Source organism: Mustela putorius, unplaced genomic scaffold, assembly GCF_011764305.1.
Source record: "Mustela putorius furo isolate JIRA1106 unplaced genomic scaffold, ASM1176430v1.1 tig00000868_pilon_pilon_pilon, whole genome shotgun sequence".
Classification (NCBI taxonomy): Eukaryota; Metazoa; Chordata; class Mammalia; order Carnivora; family Mustelidae; genus Mustela; species Mustela putorius.
Window position 1 is genome coordinate 2,506,844 of NW_025421502.1, and position 20,188 is coordinate 2,527,031.

A 20,188-nucleotide genomic window follows, 5' to 3' on the forward strand; every position below is an offset into this window, starting at 1 on the left:
TAATCAAAATACAATAGTAATCTTAATGTTTGGATTAGGGGAATAGTTAATGAGTAGGCTATGTGTCATTTCGAAAACTGATTAGCAAAAGGAAAAAAAAAATCTGTTACTCTACCTTTCCTATATGACCTGTAAGACAGGATAACGAATTAATTGATTAAATAAGTTTGTTCTCAGACTAAGGAAGGTATAATAGAATTACGATGTCATTATTTTGAACCCCTAATGAACTACTAGGTAGCGATCATCAAAGGCACTAATGTCATGAGAAACATCCAACCTTTAGAGGTTATGTCATCATCCCTGAAGTGTTCTTGCAAAAATAAATAAATAAATAAATAAATAAATAAATAAATAAAAGTGAAGATTTTGATTGGCCTTTAAAATTTCACTGCCTTGGGACTCTTGGGTGCCTCAGTTGGTTAAGCGGCTGCCTTCGGCTCAGGTCATGATCCCAGCGTCCTGAGATCGAGTCCCACATTGGGCTCCTTGTTCCGCAGGGAGCCTGCTTCTCCCTCTGCCACTCTGTCTACCTGTGCTCTCTCTCCCTCTCTCTTTCTGACAAATAATTAAATAAAAATCCTTAACAAATAAATAAATAAAATTTTGCTGCCTTAGTTATAGGGAAATTAAAAAAAGGGTTTTTTTTTATTTTTTTCTCTGACCTAGGAGAAAAAGGTAAAATATTAGAGTTATAAATTAAAAGGTAAAATATTAAATAAAATTAAAAGGTAAAATATAAATTAAAAGGTTAAAAAAAGGTAAAATATTAGAGTTATAAATTAAGAAAAAAGTAAATTGCCCCTTACTAATGGGGCAAAGACGCTCAGACAATAAAACCTTTAAAATAATCAAGTTAAAGTACCTAGCTAAAGGAAAAAGTGGCTCTAGGGAACATTTAAGGCAGGACCAAATTGAAATCTTACCAGTAAGAGTCAAGGCCTCTCAATTAAACACAAACAATTTAAAACTTAAAATGACCATTCCTGTTAAATTTCATAGATGAAGAAAAAGTAGCTGCAAGGAACCTTTAAGACATAATTTTGTCAAGCCTACTTGTGGCTGAAACAGTTTAATCACACAAACTCTCATACTCCATTTCCTCATCTGTAAAATTGGGACAATAACATTATCTACCACACATCATTGTATGTGGAGTAAATGAGGTAATGCACTAAAGCACATGTAGCTGCTCAGAAAAATGTTACCTACAATAAAACTTACTATTGTAGCATGACTCTCGTATTATTCTAAACTTTCAGTAAATAGGACTCCAAAAGTATATAATTCAGGAAGACCTAAGACTCCAATCTAATGATAAATCAAAATAAGCTTACAAAATAATGTTTATTTAAATAGGCACTGAAATTAAACATCAGTCTACTTAATAATACCTGTGTAGTTTTTGTCTTAAAACTTCTGGCCTGTTTTAAAATCGTCTCTATTTGTATAATTATTTTAGTAAAAGCAGATTTTTTTTTTTTTTTTGGTAGAAACTCCTCAATCGAACAATTAAATTATGGGCATTTATCTATGTAGTGGCTGACAGTTCTTGAGGAACCAGTCATCAGTGGGCCTTTCCCTTCACAGAGATGGACTGTATCAAGTGTTGGCCAGCAGGGCTGTAGACCTAACACACAAAGACAAAGCCTCAGAGGCAAGCCATGCTTGCAACCCAGCCTAGGACCAGAATGCTAAATGACTCCAATGGGAGTCTGTTTTATAATTACATAACAGCCTACCTCAGATGTTTATTAGAACAATGTCTAATTAAAAATTAGTGTAGGCTAATAGTAGAACAAATCAGTAGAGCTGGTTCTTTGAAAGAATTAATAAGATTGATAAACTCCTGGCCAGACTTATCAAAAAGAAAAGAGAAAGGACCCAAATAAATAAAATCATGAATGAAAGAGGAGAGATCACAACCAACACCAAAGAAATACAATTATGAGAACATATTATGAGCAACTATACACCAGCAAATTTGAAAGTCTGAAAGAAATGGATGCATTCCTAGAGACGTATAATCTACCAAAACTGAACCAGGAAGAAATAGAAAACCTGAACAGACCCATAACCAGTAAAGCGATTGAAGGAGTCATCAAAAATCTCCCAACAAACAAGAGCCCAGGGCCAGATGGCTTCCCAGGGGAATTCTACCAAGCATTTAAAGAAGAATTAATTCCTATTCTCCTGAAACTGTTCCAAAAAATAGAAATGGAAGGAAAACTTCCAAACTCATTTTATGAGGCCAGCATCACCTTGATCCCCAAACAAGACAAAGACCCCATCAAAAAGGAGAATTATAGGGTGCCTGGGTGGCTCAGTTGGTTAAGCAACAGCCTAGGCTCAGGTCACGGTCCTGGAGTCCCAGAACCGAGTCCCGCATCAGGCTCCCAGCTCCATGGGGAGTCTGCTTCTCCCTCTGACCTTCTCACCTCTCATGCTCTCTCTCACTGTCTCTCTCTCAAATAAATAAAATCTTAAAAAAAGAAAAAGAAAAAAGGAGAATTACAGACCAATATCCTTCATGAACACAGATGTGAAAATTCTCACCAAAATACTAACCAATGGGATCCAACAGTACATAAAAAGGATTATTCACCACGACCAAGTGGGATTTATTCCTGGGCTTCAAGGTTGGTTCAACATCTGCAAATCAATGTGATATAATACATTAATAAAAGAAAGAACAAGAACCATATGATACTCTCAATAGATGCTGAAAAAGCATTTGACAAAGTACAGCATCCTTTCCTGATCAAAACTCTTCAAAGTGTAGGAATAGAGGGTACATACCTCAATATCATCAAAGCCATCTATGAAAAACCCACTGCAAATATCATTCTCAATGGAGAAAAACTGAGCTTTTCTGCTAAGATCAGGAACATGGCTGGGATGTCCATTATCACTACTGCTATTCAACATAGTACTAGAAGGCCTAGCCTCAGCAATCAGATAACAAAAAGAAATTAAAGGCATCCAAATCAGCAAAGAAGAAGTCAAAACTATCACTCTTTGCAGATGATATGATACTTTATGTGGAAAAGCCAAAAGACTCCACTCCAAATCCACTAGAACTTGTACAGGAATTCAGTAAACTGTCAGGATATAAAATCAATGCACAGAAATCAGATACATTTCTATACACCAACAACAAGATAGAAGAAAGAGAAATTAAGGAGTCAGTCCCATTTACAGTTGCACGCAAAACCATAAGATACCAAGGAATAAACCTAACCAAAGAGGCAAAGAATCTGAACTCAGAAAACTATAAAGTACTCATGAAAGAAATTGAGAAAGACACAAAGAAATGGAAAAATGTTCCATGCTCATGGATTGGAAGATGAAATATTGTGAAAATGTCTATGCTACTGAAAGCAATCTACATGTTTAATGCAATCCCCATCAAAATTTTTTTCAAAGAAATGGAACAAATAAGCCTAAAATTTATATGGAACTAGAAAAGACCTCGAATAGCCAGAGGAATGTTGAAAAGGAAAGCCAAAGTTGGTAGCATCACAATTCCAGACTTAAAGCTCTCTTACAAAGCTGTCATCATCAAGACAGTATAGTACTAGCATAAAAACAGACACAAAGATCGATTGAACAGAATAGAGAGCCCAGTAATAGACCCTCAACTCTATGGTCAACTAATCTTTGACAAAGCAGGAAAGAATGTCCAATGGAAAAAAGACAGTTTCTTCAACAAATGGTATTGGGAAAATTGGACAGCCACATGTAGAAAAATGAAACTGGACCGATTTCGTACACCACACACAAAAATACACTAAAAAATGGATGAAGGACCTCAATGTGAGAAAGGAATCCATCAAAGTCCTTGAGGAGAACACAGGTAGCAACCTCTTCTACCTTAGCTGCAGCAACTTCTCCCTAGACACATCACCAAAGGCAAGGGAAGCAAGGGCAAAAATGAACTATTGGGACTTCATCAAGATCAAAAGCTTTTGCACAGCAAAGGAAACAGTCAACAAAACCAAAAGACAACAGACAGAATGGGAGAAGATATTTGCAAACAATGTATCAGATAAAGGGCTAATATCCAACATCTATAAAGAACTTATCAAACTCAACACCCAGAGAACAAATAACCCAATCAAGAAATGGGCAGAGGATATGAACAGACACTTCTGCAGAGAAGACATCCAGATGGCCAATAGACACATGTAAAAGTGCTCCACATCACTTGGCATCAGGGAAATACAAATCAAAACCACAATGAGTTACCACCTCACACCAGTCAGAATGGCTGAAATTAACAAGTCAGGAAATGACGGATGCTGGCGAGATTGCGGAGAAAGGGGACCCCTCCAGCACTGTTGGTGGGAATGCAAGCTGGTGCAACCTCTCTGGAAAACAGCATGGAGGTTCCTCAAAAAGTTGAAAATAGAGCTACCCTAAGACCCATCAACTGCACTACCGGATATTTACCCTATAGATACAAATATAGTGATCCAAAGGAGCGCATGCACCTGAATGTTCATAGCAGCAATGTCCACAATAGTCAAACTATGGAAAGAACCTAGATGTCCATCAACAGAAAAATGGATAAAGAAGATGTGATATATGTGTGTGTGTGTGTGTGTGTGTGTGTACACACACATACATACAATGGAATACTATGTAGCCATCAAATGAATACTGGTCATTTGCCACAAAATGGATGGAACTGGAGGGTATTATGCTGAGCAACGTAAGTCAATCAGAGAAAGACATTTATCATATGACCTCCCTGATTGAGGAATTTGAGAGGCAAAGTGGGGAGTTTGGGGGGGTGGGGAAGGAAAAAATGAAACAAGATGGGGTTGGGAGAGAAACAAACCATAAGAGACTTGTAATCTCACAAAACAAACTGAGGGTTTCTGGGGGAGGGGAAGTATGGAGAGGGTTGTTGGATTATGGACACTGGGGAGGGTATATGCTGTGGTGAGTGCTGTGAAATGTGTAAGCCTGGCGATTCACAGACCTTTACCACTAGGGCTAATAATACATTTTATGTTAATAAAAAAATTAATGTAGGCTATTCCCATTACAAAGCTAATTTTCTTCTTTACCCCCTAACCCATAGCTGAGGGATAAAACTACTTTGATATAGCCTTTCTTCTACCTGTGTCCTAGGAACACAAACACAGACACTTATCATCATCCTTATCATTAGATGCATCTGTTACATCTGATAGTAAAATAATATAAAAATAAATTTCAGTTAATGTACACTAAGTTTATAGTGTGGTGAAATATAGAAAAAATATTTTTTTATGTTGTGAAGATAAGGTAGCAATATATTGAAATTTTTTTTCATGGTCTTTTTTTCCTTTTTAACTCCACTATAAAATACTTTTCAGTTTTGATTTTAAAGCTTTTTAAGTTTTTTATTTAAGAATGTTTAAATATATTGTTACTTAAATTGTTCTACTCTGGTTGTGATTCACACAAATTTAAGAATCTGCTTTGAAATGGAACTTCCTGAAACAGGCTGTCATAGTCTAGGGTGATTAAACCACCTTTTAAAAGCCATTTTAGCTGCCATACTGTCTACGATATAAAGATGTGTCAAGTCTGATGGACAAGAGCATGGCTAGAGCTCCCTAACAAAGAAAAGCTAAAGAAATCCTAGAGATCGATGCTGGTTTACAAAAAGGAATCTTGGGCCATGCCAGGCAAAGTTTTACCTGTCTTACTTTGTTCCCATGGTTTAAGGGAAACATCAAAACAAACAAACAAAACATTAGAGGTCAGAGTGGTGGCAGAAACTAAAGACCTCATGCAGGTCAATAAACTTTTCAAAAGTAGAAGGGGATTGGTTCAAGATGGCAAGGTTAGAAGATCCGAAATTCACCTCCCCCCATGGATATCCTGACTCTGCAGCTTCATATGGAAAAATTTCCTCTTTAATAAAAACAACAACAACAACAACTAAAAGCTGGCTGAGTACATCGGGCAAAAGAAAACCACACTGATGTTCATAGGAGAGGCTGGGACACAATCTCACAATAAACCCTGCCCATGGTTCCATGACCAACAATGAGGAATAAACTCAAAACCCAGGCCTTCTCCTTGAGGAGTAAAGGGTTCATACCCCACAGCCAGCACTTCAACTTTTAGGACATGCACCTGAGACATGAGCACCAAAAACATTTAATTTTGAAAATCAATAAGACTCATGTCCCAGATGCACAAGGGTATGGTGATCTGAAAGACTGCTCTTAGTGGGCCTGGATGCTTGAACATATCTGCCCTAGGGCCCAGCTCAGAGGCAAACTGATTGTATCCAGACGTAAAGTAAAGGAGGTTGACCTGCTTATGTTACAGTATCAGCTTGTGGGCAGGCATCTAACTTAACACACATATCTGGGAACCTAGGAATATTCTCTGAGGTGGAGACTGGCAAGTGCTGTGTCCATGTTCTCCCTTTGCTGTGCTCCAGAGCACCAGGAAGGAAGATTTTACATGTGTCTGGTGCCCTGATCTTTGTGGCTGCTGCCCAGGGGATGCCTCCTGACTGCCTGGCTTTGGAGGCCAAGGGGTTTTGTATTCTTCATCTCATAAGACTGTAATTATCAGCATCACCCAGAGGGGAGCTTATATCCATGTCTGGCACCTTGGTTTTTGCACCTGCTGCCAGGCGACACCTCCACATTACCAGCTTTGTTGGTCAGTGGGCCTTCCACTTGTGGGTCCCATAGGACAGTAATTGATGGAGAGATAGTTCTTAAATAGCTACCAGCCCCACCGTACAACAAGAGGCAACAGGCCTAGGAGCTTGGTCTTTCTGTGAAGGGGGCCTATTAACTAAAAACCATTGTGCAGCCTGAGCAGCAGGTTTCTAGTTAAACACACATCTAAGGAATGACTATAATCCTTTCCAGAGATGTCAGAGAGCACCACTATCTTCATGCTGTCCTTCTGCCACACTCCAGAGTGCCAGTGTCTCCTGGAGGGAAGCTTTGCATGCAGCTCATGTCCTGGTTTTTACGTCTGCCCTGTTTTTGCATCTGCCCCCTAGGGTATGCCCCTTGATTGCCTGGCTGATCAGGAAGACTTGCATTCCTGGGTCCCACAGGACTGGCAGTTGGAGACCGAATTCTTGGCTGGCTGCCACCCCAGGATACTGCACAGACAGCAAATTGAGTCATACCTCCTTCCAGTCTTCCTGTGAAGGGGGCCTCTTGGCTTGTCTTAGAACTTTGGCCTGAGGAGCAGGCTTCAGGTTTGGTACACATGTAGCAGATTAAGAGCTACTCTCTAGGAATGTAGGTTGTAGACACCATCTTGGCACTCTCCTTCTGCCTTGTTCCAGCTTGCCAGTATCTCTCAGAAAAGAGATGATACATTCATCTGGAGCCTCAATTTTTGTGACTGTCACCGAGATGACCGCCAAATTGCTTGGTCAGTGGGGCTTATGCTTTTTCCACAGGACTGACATATCTGCATAATTTTTAAAGCTGGTACCTGAGGTTCTGGCTCCCATACAGCCTGAATCTAGGTAATGAGCTCCTTCTCTTTCAGTCACTGACAGGTCTTGGGACATCCTCACCTACTGAGGGCTCATAAAAATATAGTAGGCTTTTTGGATAATAATAAAGGTTTGAGAGAGAGCAGAGTTGAAAGACAAGGTTCATCTTCTACACAAAGAGAGGCTGTTGTTTTATCTACTTTAGGGATCAACACTTTTCATTTGAAGTAAAATGAAAAAAAAAAAAAAAGAGGCATATATTCCAAATGGAAAAATAAAATAAAACCTCACCAAAAAAAACCTTAATAAAATGCTGATAAGTAATTTACCTAATAAAGAGCTCAAAGTAATGCTAATAAAGATGTTCATCAAATGTGGGAAAATAATGGATGAACACAGTGAGAACTTCGGCAAGGAAATGGAAAATAAAAGAAAGTACCAAATAGAAATCACAGAGCCAAAGAATACAGTAAGTGAAAAACATAGTAGTGAGGTTCAAGAACACATTGCATGAAGTAGAAGGATCAGTTAACATGAATCCAAGCTTCTGGTGGAACTCAGCCAATCACAGCAGCAAAAAAAAAGAAAAGAAAAGAAAAGAAAAAAATTGAAAATAACTTAAGGGGCTTATGAGACAACATCAAGCAGACCAACATTTACATTATGGGGTCCCACAAGGAGGAGAGAAAGAGGCAGAAAACATGTTTGAAGAAATAATGGCTAGAAACTTCCTTAAGGAAGATAAGGAAGGAAGTGTGGAAGGAAACAGACATTCATATCCACAAAGTCTAGAGGTTTCCAAATAAGATGAAATCAAAGCAACCCACATAAAGACACATTATAATTAAAATATCAGAAGTTAAAGATAAGAAAATAGTAAAAGCAATAAGACAAAACAAATAGTTGTGTACCACGGAACCCCCAAAATAAGTGTTTCAGCAGAAACTTTGTAGGCCAGAGTGAGTCGCATGATACATTCAAGGTGCTGACAGGGAAAAAAAACTTCCAACTAAGAATATTCTACCCAGCAAAGTCATTCAAAATTGGAGAGATCTTGAGTTTTTCCATATAACAAAAACTAAAGAAGTTCATCAAACTAAACCAGCCTTACAAGAAACTTTAAAGGGATTTCTTTAAGCTGAAAAGAGAGGTTACTAATTGGTGACAAGAAGACATATGGAAGAATAAATCTCGCTGGAAAGGTAAATACATGGTAGAGGTACTGGATTAATCAATTATAAATTATATGGGTTAAAAGACAAAAGTAGTAAAAATTCTATGATCATGATAACTAGCTAAAGGATGTAGAAGTAAAATGTGACATCAAAAACAAAGTGTGGGACAGGGAAGAGTAAAAATGTAAGCTTTAGAATAGGACCAAACTTAAGTTATCAACTTAAAAGTAGACTATTATTATTATAACTTGTTATATGTTAAACCTCCTGATAACCACAGGTGAAAACCTATAATATACACGGAAGAGAAAAAGAGAAAGGGTTATAAGTATGCCACAAGGAAAAGTCATCAAACCACAAAAGAAGAGAGCAAGAGAAGAAAGGAACAGCAAGAACTACAAAAACAATTAACAAAATGACAAAAATACATACCTATCAATAATTACTTTAAATGCACATGGACTAAATTCTCCAATCAAAAGACATAGAGTGGTTGTTTGGATTGGGAAAAAAAAATAAAAAAAATAAATTTACACTGCCTATAAAAGACTCACTTCAGATCTAAGGACACATAAACTTAAAGTGAAGGGATGGGAAAAACTATTTCAGCAAATGGAAACCTAAAGAAAGCTGGAGTAACTATACTTGTATCAGACAAAACAGGCTTTAAAATGAAGGCTGTAATAAGATACAAAAATTAGCATTACTTAATGATAAAGAGGTCAATCCAACAAGAGGATATAACATTTGTATATATTTATGTACCCAATATAGGAGCATCTAAATAAATAAATTTTAACAGATCTTAAAGGGAGAAATAGATAGCATTACAGTAGTAGTAGAGGTTTTTAATACCCCATTTACATCAATGAATAGATCATCCAGACTGAAAATCAGTACGGAAATATTCACCTTAAACATGTTAGACTGGATGAACTTAACAGATAATTACAGAATATTCCCTCCAAAAGCAATAGAATACATATTCTTCTTGAATGCACATGTAACCTTTCCAGGAAAGATCATATGTTAGGACACAAAGCAAGTCTTGTTCAGGGACACAAAGAATATGTCATCCCGATGACAGGTGAGTTTCATCTTTAGGTATTGACCTGCTATGCCTCTTCAGGATTATTTGGTCCTTAAGTTAATAAGGAAATTAGATAGTAGGACCCATTAGGCCAGATGCACATAACAGAAATATATGTAATTTCCCATCCAAAAGCAACTGAAGAGCACATTCTTTTCAAGTGTACATAGAGTTCTTTGGTTTATGTTTCAAACTGCCACATATTATGAGAGTTCTTGAGCATAAGAACAGGAGTATTCACCCTCCACCGAATGCTTCAGATTAAATCAAAGAATGTCTTTGGAAAGTTTTTCAAATACCGTGTTTCCTCTCTTTGGATGGGTGTGGCTTAGTGTCATTGTGAATCTGCCACATTTAACTTATTGTTGCCTGAGTGATTAAACATTATGTTAATATGCTCATTCTGTCCAGGTGTCATTCTCTATATCCTCCTGGTGGGATATCCACCCTTCTGGGATGAAGATCAACACAGACTGTATCAGCAGATTAAGGCTGGAGCTTATGATGTATGTAATAAATGTTCATAGAACTGTAGATGAGTGTTTGTGTTTTGTCTTTTGACCAAGAACCAGATTTTTTCATTACAGGTTTAACTATAATTTTCAACTGTTCCTCTTACTTTTTTTCTCTCTCCTAGGGAAAGGGAGATAAAGAGTAAGGAATGTAGCATATGTATTCAGTTTATATTTCCTTTTAGTTCACTATCTCTTAGGGTGGAAAGAAATACAGTTGGAAGTCTCTAAGGAAGAGGACCTTGTTTGTAAAAATTTTGGGATCTGAGTGCATTTTAAAACATAGAAAAATGTTTAGAAATGATTTTAGAAATGATTTAGAAATGATTTTTTGTTTTAGAAATGATTACTACTTGTTAAATTGAATTATATTCCCAAATTTTTATTACATAATTTTAAATAGTATATCAGTAGTACTTTGCAGTGATCCATGTATCAAATAGAACATTGTTCCATTGCATTAGCTTGACTTTTTTTGCCCTGTTTCTATAATGGGCTTCTGTGCAAGCTTTCATTTGAAAAATGGGTTTTGTAATTTTAAAATGTTTGAAAATCACCATTCTAATACATTTAATTTACAGTTAAGAATATTTAAAAGTATGAATATGAATTAAGTCCTAAATCTAAAAAGTAAGGCCTTATCAATTTTCTCTTTATGGCTTAACTTCATTGATACAATTTTCTCTCCTTTGACAAATATATCTGTAAATATAATTTACCACTACCTCTGAGTATACCTCACGTAGTCAGCCCTCTGAAAATTAGAGTTCAAAGTCTGGAGATGCTTTCCATTTATTATTAAGTGGGGTTACTAAAAGAAATAGGCATTATTGGTCTATCTTGCTGTGCCCAAGTTAAAAGCTCAATGTGGAAGTGAAAGGAGTTTTTAAAAAGTCTGTATTATATTGTATCAGGCCTCATGAATTCAGCATGTCATTTCTGTATTGCATGGAGCACTGAGTGTTATATGTAAACAATGAATCTTGGAACACTACATCAAAAACTAATGACGTACTGTATGGTGACTAACATAACACAATAAAAAAAAATAAATGTTCTACATATGGATGTGTGTATTGCAAGAATTTAAAATGTATATTCTTTTAATTTTGAAGCATTCCATTCTAGTCAGACTAATAATTGGACCAAATTATGATTTATGTGGCCATAGCTAGCACATTCATCATTTTTACAGACTACAACTAGGCTCCCCCCCTGGGAAGATACAGCTATACAAATGCACTGTTTGATCAACGTGAAGGAGGGACTTTGTTAAAATTTAAAAAATGAGAAAAAGGCGCACCTTTATTCAGGCTGAACCAGCTCCCAATTTGCTGTTGGAAGATCTGTACACCATGAAGGAGCAGCCTTGAATATTTCTTCAGTAGCTCCTAATCATTAACAAGTTTTTACAGTTGCCCATAATAATATTTGGAATTAAAATGACAGTTTTTAAACTGGTAAAATTTGAAGTATTAAAGAGTCACTATCATTTCTTATTTCATTTTGCCAGTGGGTCACAAAGTACCCATTTTATAACTACTAAAAGTGAACTAAAGTCCATGATACAGTGACAGTGGCATTTGTTCCAAGATTATCTATAGAAATTCATGAACTGAGAAAAGGACCTGATATTCTGTCTGTTGCTTAGAAACTAATGTGATGTAAATTTTTCTGAACCTATCAAGAATAGTATTTCTACTAATAAGTTATGTGAAAAAAGGTTGCATTTTTATCAACACAAATTTTAAATGAAGAAACTTAGAATAAATAATTGTATAGTTATTCGTACACAGATGGATTACTAAGAGAAGTTATGAATACTGGTTCCTTTTAAGAACTTTGCTTTTTTGATGAAATTTGTAATCAGGCAGATTAACCTTTCTGAGATGTTAAAATGGAGTCCTGCTAAGGTTCTTGTAGTCTGAGATTTCTTCCAGTACTGTATTACAAATAGCCACAAGTAGTAGGTCAGTTTGGGCATAGGTAATGGAAGCTGTGTTATTATCTCTACTATTCCTGCTCATGAGTTATGAAAGTATGTAATACCTTATTTTTTTTTGTAATACCTTTTTTTGAATCTTGGTGTAATAGCATGATGACATCAGTACATGTGACAGCCTGTCAGCTTTATTGATGTTTGCAAATAATTATAAGATTGCATAAAATTTTATTTTCAAACCAAATAAGGATGCCTTGAGAGGACTAGAAGATTCTTAAGTTTATTTTTCTAAATTTTAAAGTGTATTTACTAGGTATAATACGCAATTTAGAATAGATACTTAGCTCTTATTGGTTATTTTTCTTTATGTAAATAGAGATAGAGGGGATATATACTGCTATATATCAGATTATCTATCTGTAGATAAAATATAACTTCTACAAAAAGTTAATGTATGAAGAAATTCACTACTTAAGGAAATGATTAGTTTGCTTGGTTCTTCCCTGTTTGACAGAGTGTATCTATTTTTTGATCTCTTTATAAATTTGTATTTTTTAAGTTTCCATCACCAGAGTGGGACACAGTGACTCCTGAAGCCAAAGACCTAATCAATAAAATGCTTACTATCAACCCTGCCAAGCGTATCACAGCCTCAGAGGCACTGAAACATCCATGGATCTGTGTAAGTGACAATTCTGTAAAGACCTTAGGAGAAAAATTAAAAATAAATTCCTCTTTAAAATTGTTTTCATGGGTTTAAAATAATTTTTGCAGGAAAAAGATGAGACTAAAAATGAATGAATATTTCACTCAAGGTGTTTAAGAAAATAAATTTGTAATGATGATTGCTGTTTGGGATAACAAAATCTAATTTACATAGATTGATGAATATTGCCTACAATAATACAAGGAATGAGTATTTCTCCTACCAGTTATTGATAATACTCATGAACAGAGGGCAAGGAAATGACACCAAGATTAACTATACCCCAGTAGAGAATATTAGACAAAGTTCAATTATTTATCATTAAACAGCTTTAGTGGGGAAAAAATAAGGTTTAGAAGCTTGTAGTAAAGTTAGAAAGAGTGGCCATAGTAGCCTGAATATACTTTAGATGTGCTAAGGAAAACTGAAATTTGGAAGAAATGTAGAGATTTCAGTACATTTCTAGGGTGAAGTGTCAAATGTTAGGGCAGTAAATATGGTCCTAAGTAAATGAAAGACAGTCCAATATAAATATAATTAAAGACATTGAAATAAAGGTGATTTGGGGAACTATTGATACTCATTTCTATACTTTTTATAGATAAATGTTGCAAAAATAGTCTTGGCAAAACTAGTCATCCATTATTAGGGAACTTTTTTTGCAAGTAAATTATCACAAGTTCATCATATGGGTTCAGGCACCATTAATGCAGATTTGATGAAGTTGAGATAATGTAATACTTAGTATGTTTTCAATATCCTAAGTTTCCTTTCTTCCTCTTCCAGCAACGTTCTACTGTTGCTTCCATGATGCACAGACAGGAGACTGTAGACTGCTTGAAGAAATTTAATGCTAGAAGAAAGCTAAAGGTAAGTAATTCTACATTTTTGTGGGGAGGTAGACTTGGCAGAGTGAGAAAAGAGATTCTCTATGAGAAAACAACTTTTCAGCAAGACTTTTAAATGTGAAGACCTCAGTAGTCCCTCTTCTTCTGGCTCTTCAGAAAATGGAATAGCACATTGGAAGTTAAGTCTGCAGTGAAGAGTTAGAATCTCTGTGCAGTGTGTGCTGTGGTTCTTCCCTTCGGAGGAAAAACAACTGTACAACTTGGAAATTGGAATCTGGCCACACACATGAGGGCAGCCCCAGCATTATGTAAGATATAAACCTGCTGCTCTCAGGAAACAAAAACCAAAAACAGACAAATAAAAATCTCCCAGCTGAAAGGAAGGCTAGGAGAAGATATGTTATCAAAGACTGTTTACTTATCAGGACAAAGATTGGCTTAAGCAATATTAATTTCATATTCTTTATTTTTCTGACAGGGTGCCATCTTGACAACTATGCTGGCTACAAGGAATTTTTCAGGTACATGTATTAAGAATTCTCCTTATTCACTGCTCTCTTCTTTAGTAATCATCTTAGAATTAAAGAAAAACCTAGTAATAGAAAAACACTGTTGTTTAGGGATAGCAAATATATGGCATGGATTCTTTCCACACAGTGCCTGTCATTAGGAATCCATCTGGGTACTATCTCCACAGAGACATTAGGCATGTGACTGCACTCTTCATGAGAGCTCTCAAGCAGTCCCTCCCCTGGTCAGTGCCATGCAGCCTGTGAAACCCACCTGTCATCCTAGCTGGAGTACACACAAGTTGAAATATGTACTTCCTGCTTTTAAAACTCAACATTTCAAACCTAGAATTAGTTCATTGATATTACATCAACTAATAGCTATAAATAAAAATTTTTTGTCTCATTCTCATAGGGAATCCAGTTCTCATAGGAATCTCATAGGAATCCAGTTCTCTACCCAGTTCTCTTAGGCCCAAGTTCTTTCAAAAGTACAGTTGTATCTTGGCACACTATAAGAATGGTTGCATATTTCAAAGGTATCTAAACTCAAGAATTGACAGAGGGCCCTACCTCACAGTAGTATCACAGGATAATAAATGTTCCTCAAAATGATTCCATGGTAGAGAAGTGAGTTGGGGGAAACTGGAGGGGGAGACAAACTGTGAGAGACTGTGGACTCAGAGAAACAAACTGAGGGTTTTGGAAGAGGGGGGTGGGGGGTTGGGTGAGCCTGGTGGTGGGTACTATGAAGGGTATGTATTGCATGGAGCACTGGGTGTGGTGCATAAACAATAAATTCTGGAACACTGAAAAGAAATAAAATTTAAATAAATAAATGATTCCATGCTAAAAATAATTTTTTAAATAAAAGAAGCTAAGCCATTTCTTTATTATAGGAGTGGACTTTCTAAAATGGACATAAATATGTCCAGAAATTACTTGAATTTTGGAACCCCTTTCTTCAATAGATTATCACAAAGGACCATGTTTCCAAAAATCAAATTTTGGTAAATGCTAATTAGTCTTATGTATGGGGAGGAACTGAAACATCAAGAAAGCTGCATTTGGTGAAGTGCCTGTTGAGACATGGAAGGATTATCAAAAAATTTGCCAAAAATACTACCACTTTACTTTGCTTACTATTTATATAAGAGAGATATGAGACATCAAATTATCTAACTATTCTTCAGTGATTTCTCCCTGTACATATTTAACTCCTGAGTATTATAGTGCTATCAGGTGATAATCCATAACCTTATCAGATGTTCTTTAACCTTCTCAACCTATTTTTCATTACTGTTCCTGACTATATTAAATGGTCAGCTTTTGCCCCCCATTATATTTAGTTATATATAATGTGAAACTGTAGGAGGCTTTCCAAAGGCTTCCAGTGACCTGTTAAACAGCAACAAAGATGAGAATACAATGAGTAATGCTACAAACTGAGGAACTGTGTTAGTCAGATGTATGTATTTTGTCCAGTTTGTTTGGTGTAATAAAACGTTGTTACTGCCTTTGTCAAGTTACCTGTTTTATGAACAGTTGATTAATATAGTTGACATTTATATGGGTGAGTTCAATATCATCTCATTAAATATTAACTAATATATACTATATTCAAATAAATATTTCATTGTGGCCCAAAAATTAGTGAATTAATAAAAGATAGGATGATTAACATATTTTGTTAAAGATAAACTAACCTGAAAAAATCTTTAATATTTTGTATTTTGTTAAAGTCTTAAATACACTCTTAGGCATAAATTGGGCCTTCTTAAATATATAAAACACTCATGTATAGAAGCTTTCTGTGTACATCACATTTTCCTTTTCATCATTGTGTAAACTAAAAACTCATGACTAATGTGTGAATTTTATATTGTTTCTGATGTCTTAACATGAAAGGCAAACTTTTTTTTTTAATCCATCACTTCAAAACCAACTGAATAACTTTGGACTGAGTTACAACATCTTGTACTTGATACTGCATTTTAGTTTTGAGTATTTTGTTCATTCTGTTTCATTAGGAAACATGCTCTTTATAGTAATTTGTCCATAAGTATATGGTTATAAAGTTGTTTTTATTTTTTTTTCTTTTCTCCCTTTATGTGGAATGTATTTCTTGTGAGGTAAGGTGAATAGTAACCAAAAGGGACATTTTTGCATCTCCCAGGCCAAATCCCTGCTTACCCTGAATCATTGTCTTCTCTTTGCTTGCTATTGCAATTTCAACTATTCTGAGTTTGCTTTCTAACCTATTAACTGCCACAGGATTTACTTAATATTGCTTTTTAACTCTAGGCAAATGGTATTATAGCTAAGGCAACTATTCTTACAATGTCAATTAATAATAAATTAGTAGCTTTGTTGCTAAGGACTAAATATAATTAACATTTTTGTATTTTAAATAAATTTAAAATTATACCAAAGTGATATCAAAATACTATCCCAAATCAAATGGATGTCAGGAAATTACATGTTCATGCAGTTCTATTATAGCTAGGTATTTCCATTTCAGATGCCAAAGTCTATACTGATACACTAAGTAATTATAAACATACATATATATAATATATATATTTTATACATACACACACATATATATAAAACATTAAATGGAAACAGGTGTATACTTTGTCCTGCATATTCATAAGTGTTCTACACTTGTACTAATTGTCATTAGCATTTACATAATCTGTTCACTGTGTATGAATGTACCCATTCATTAAGTATTTTTTTTTAAAAAATGATTTCACCTTCTGATATACTCAAGAAGCTCAGTAACAGAAAGAATGCTAAAAGCTGTGCTTGGAGAAATTGAAGTTTCATATGAGACCATATACTTCAGCGGTTCTTTAATTTAGTGGAAGATTGTGTTTTGTTTTATATCTTACCTCAAATTTTACTATTTTTAATTTTTTGTGTAAAAGGCTTTTGCTTATGAAAGCCTTATATTCTGATTTTGAAGTATAAAGGAAGACATCGTGCCTTTTTTTTTTAAAGGTCCTATGCTGTTTAAAAATTTGCTCTTGACCAATAATATCCCTCTTATTTTAAATACAATTAATATCAATTTTTGTAAAAATGAAAGCTCTGATTTCAAATTCATATATTTTAAAAGGGTGTTATTTAGTCAAAGCAAATTTTCACAAATAAATTTCAAACCTTTAGAAAGAGGGGCTTAAGTGGCAGAACTGACATGGTCACCATACTTGTGGTATGAATGAACATGTAATACAATCTGTCAGCTAATGTCTGAAGACTGAAAGCAACTTTCTGGATTACAAAAGCATAGTCCAGTTAAAGTTCCAGTATCCTTTTCGCAACCAACAGTGGAATAAAGTCCAGTAACATAACTGGCAAAGTGTTCAATTATATGCAATGAACTAAATAAGAATTTAGTGCTAAATTTGATATGGCAAAACTAAGAAAAGTGATACTGTATTTCAATGTCCTGTAAGCTCGTGCTCATCAGTGTGACCTTGATAATTTGGCATATGTTGGCCATAACTCAGTAAAGGTGGTAGGAGGAAACAATAATCTGGTTTGTTGCCTGGCATGGATTTCTGTGGATAACTCACTGAAATGATTTTACTCTCTCATTTTGCAGCAGCCAAGAGTTTGTTGAAGAAACCAGATGGAGTAAAGGTAAGTTAAACTTAAACAGGTGCTCCTAAAATCATTACTGACTTTCAGATGCTGGATCATTTTTAAATGTTAAATTTAATTTGTGAGTTTTCACAGCTTGTATTTTTTATAGTTCTTATAAAGGATACAGGTTGAAGTATAAAATAATATGTAATGGTGACGAATATGTATGGCAAGAAAAAGTATATATTTTCTATTTTATTATAATTAAATAATCTGACAAAATAATACTTTTATATGGAGTTGTAGAAATTGAATGTCTAAATCCTCTCTGCTTTACTACAGTCCTGAACTACCGTAGTGACCTGAAAAATCAATGAAAACCAAATGCTTTGCAAGTAGTTATGCTATGCTCTTGAAGTCTGCTGAAATGTATAACCTGAAAAAAAAAAAATCAAGTGATAGGGTCTGGGAAATTAAATGTCAAATGATTAAATTTCTCTGCTTGGGCAGTTTTTATAATGGTCTTAATTGTTCTTGCTCTTCTATCATAAGCAAGGTGACATACTCAAGGTGAATATTCTGAAAAATTATAGAAAAATTTTCCAAAAAAGATAACAGGATCTTTTGGCCTTCTTGGTTTTCTGAAGAAAGTAATACGACTTATTTTCTATTGGTTCTATTTTGTTTCATGGGAATTTATCTTTGATTGAATGTAACCTTATATTTGTATTATGTTTGTTATCTTTCTGGAGTATTACCTAAGTATTTTGTTTCTTTAATCCTTTTCTTTCTCTTCCAATGACAGATGTGTACATTCCTCATGAACACTTAAACATTCTTGGGAATTAGTTAATACTCTAACATTTGAACTCGACCTAAAGTTAGTTGGTCAGTTCATTTTGAAAATATAACATAGAAAATCATTTATCACATCTTATGTTCATGCTCAATCATTTCTTCACCTTCTGTGTATGTGTGATTTGGGAATTTCCAGAGCTGTGATTACCATGTACTTGTGATTCCCATTAAGATGGCATTTGCCTTTTACCAATTGCTTTCCTCAACCTGTAAGGTTCTCTTCCTTCTGCTTAGTCTATTCAGTTTCATTAATGATGGTTGATGTTGCCTTTTTCCCAATGTTACATTGGTGAAAGTGTGATATTTTAAATTTTCAAAATGTTTCATTGTGTGTTTTTCTGTACCTTTCAGTGATGCAGAGGCCACAATCCCTATAAAGATATTTATTTTTACTACTATCCTTATATAGAAAGAAACATTTCCAGAGCTTTTTTTCTTGTAGACCACTTATAGCTCCTCTTTAAAGAGAAATTTATTCTGTGCTCCTTGCTTTGATACTTTAAAAATTCAACCGGTCATATTTTTTTTCTTTTCCTTTCTCTTTGACTGGTCAATTCAGAAAAGGAAGTCCAGTTCGAGTGTTCAGATGATGGTGAGGATCTCTATCTGCCAGATTTCTCCTCTTGTGAAAATTCACACTTAGGAATAAAAACAGTCTTATTTACCTAAGTTAGTTTAAGTGGAGAAAGTATAGGACCATTACACATCAGTGTCAATTAACTATCAAAGCACAGTACCCACATTCACATAATACTGTTAATCTTTGAAATTGAATTTCTAAAATATGTAAAAAGTTCATACTTTTATCCATGTGCTATTAAAGGATCTTTTATAAGACCAGGGTCCAGTTTTCTTTTGACACTGAAGAGATCATGATGTAGTTAATGCCTGTTTAGTAATAAATGAAAGAATACTCTAGGATTAGTTTTAAGTGATGATCATGATTACTAAAACAGGAGTTATTTTTAGGTCAGATACACTATAATGTATCTACCATGAAGTTTATAAATAGTGTGAAAGTAAGCTTACAATGGACCCATCCTAGTTAAGCATCTTATAGAGGAAACATTTATTAGCCTCAAAACTGAATAACCTTAACACCTGAGAAATAAAAATATCTTGCCCATGCCTCATAACAGTAATTCAGTGAATTACTGAAATATCTGGTTTGATTTAGTTTTGTTAAAGAAAAATAGCTTCCATAACATGAAATAACTATATTTCATAAACAGAAGTTTTTATGTTTAAAAGACAGCTTATAGTTTAACTCCTACTTAATATTTGACTCTTTAATAAAAAAGAAGTCCTCCTAGTCTTTTACTTAGAAGTTCTTTAACTTAGAAAACTTTTACTTCTACTTTTACTTAGAAATTCTCCTATTATTTTTCAACTAATTAATTAAAATTACAAGTACCTTCAAAAGACTTCCCATAGTAATAAAAGATCATTAAGTTTATCTTTACATTAACTTAAAAAG

At 34.8% G+C, this 20,188-nt stretch overlaps 1 protein-coding gene across 22 annotated transcripts in view; it reads left to right on the forward strand.

Annotated features, from left to right (window-relative positions):
- Positions 1 to 20,188, forward strand: part of CAMK2D (calcium/calmodulin dependent protein kinase II delta) — a 323,815-nt gene that overhangs the window by 258,353 nt on the left and 45,274 nt on the right. For 12 of the 22 annotated variants that reach the window (XM_013053958.2, XM_013053952.2, XM_013053957.2 and 9 more), the window contains exons 9-13: positions 10,154 to 10,248; positions 12,756 to 12,878; positions 13,689 to 13,772; positions 14,229 to 14,271; positions 17,873 to 17,910. In XM_013053958.2, coding sequence (XP_012909412.1) covers positions 10,154 to 10,248; positions 12,756 to 12,878; positions 13,689 to 13,772; positions 14,229 to 14,271; positions 17,873 to 17,910 — 383 coding nt within the window. Of the gene's footprint in view, positions 1 to 10,153; positions 10,249 to 12,755; positions 12,879 to 13,688; positions 13,773 to 14,228; positions 14,272 to 17,872; positions 17,911 to 19,270; positions 19,304 to 20,188 lie in introns of all 22 variants that reach the window. The other 10 variants (XM_013053954.2, XM_013053959.2, XM_045085485.1 and 7 more) reach the window with 3 other exon arrangements.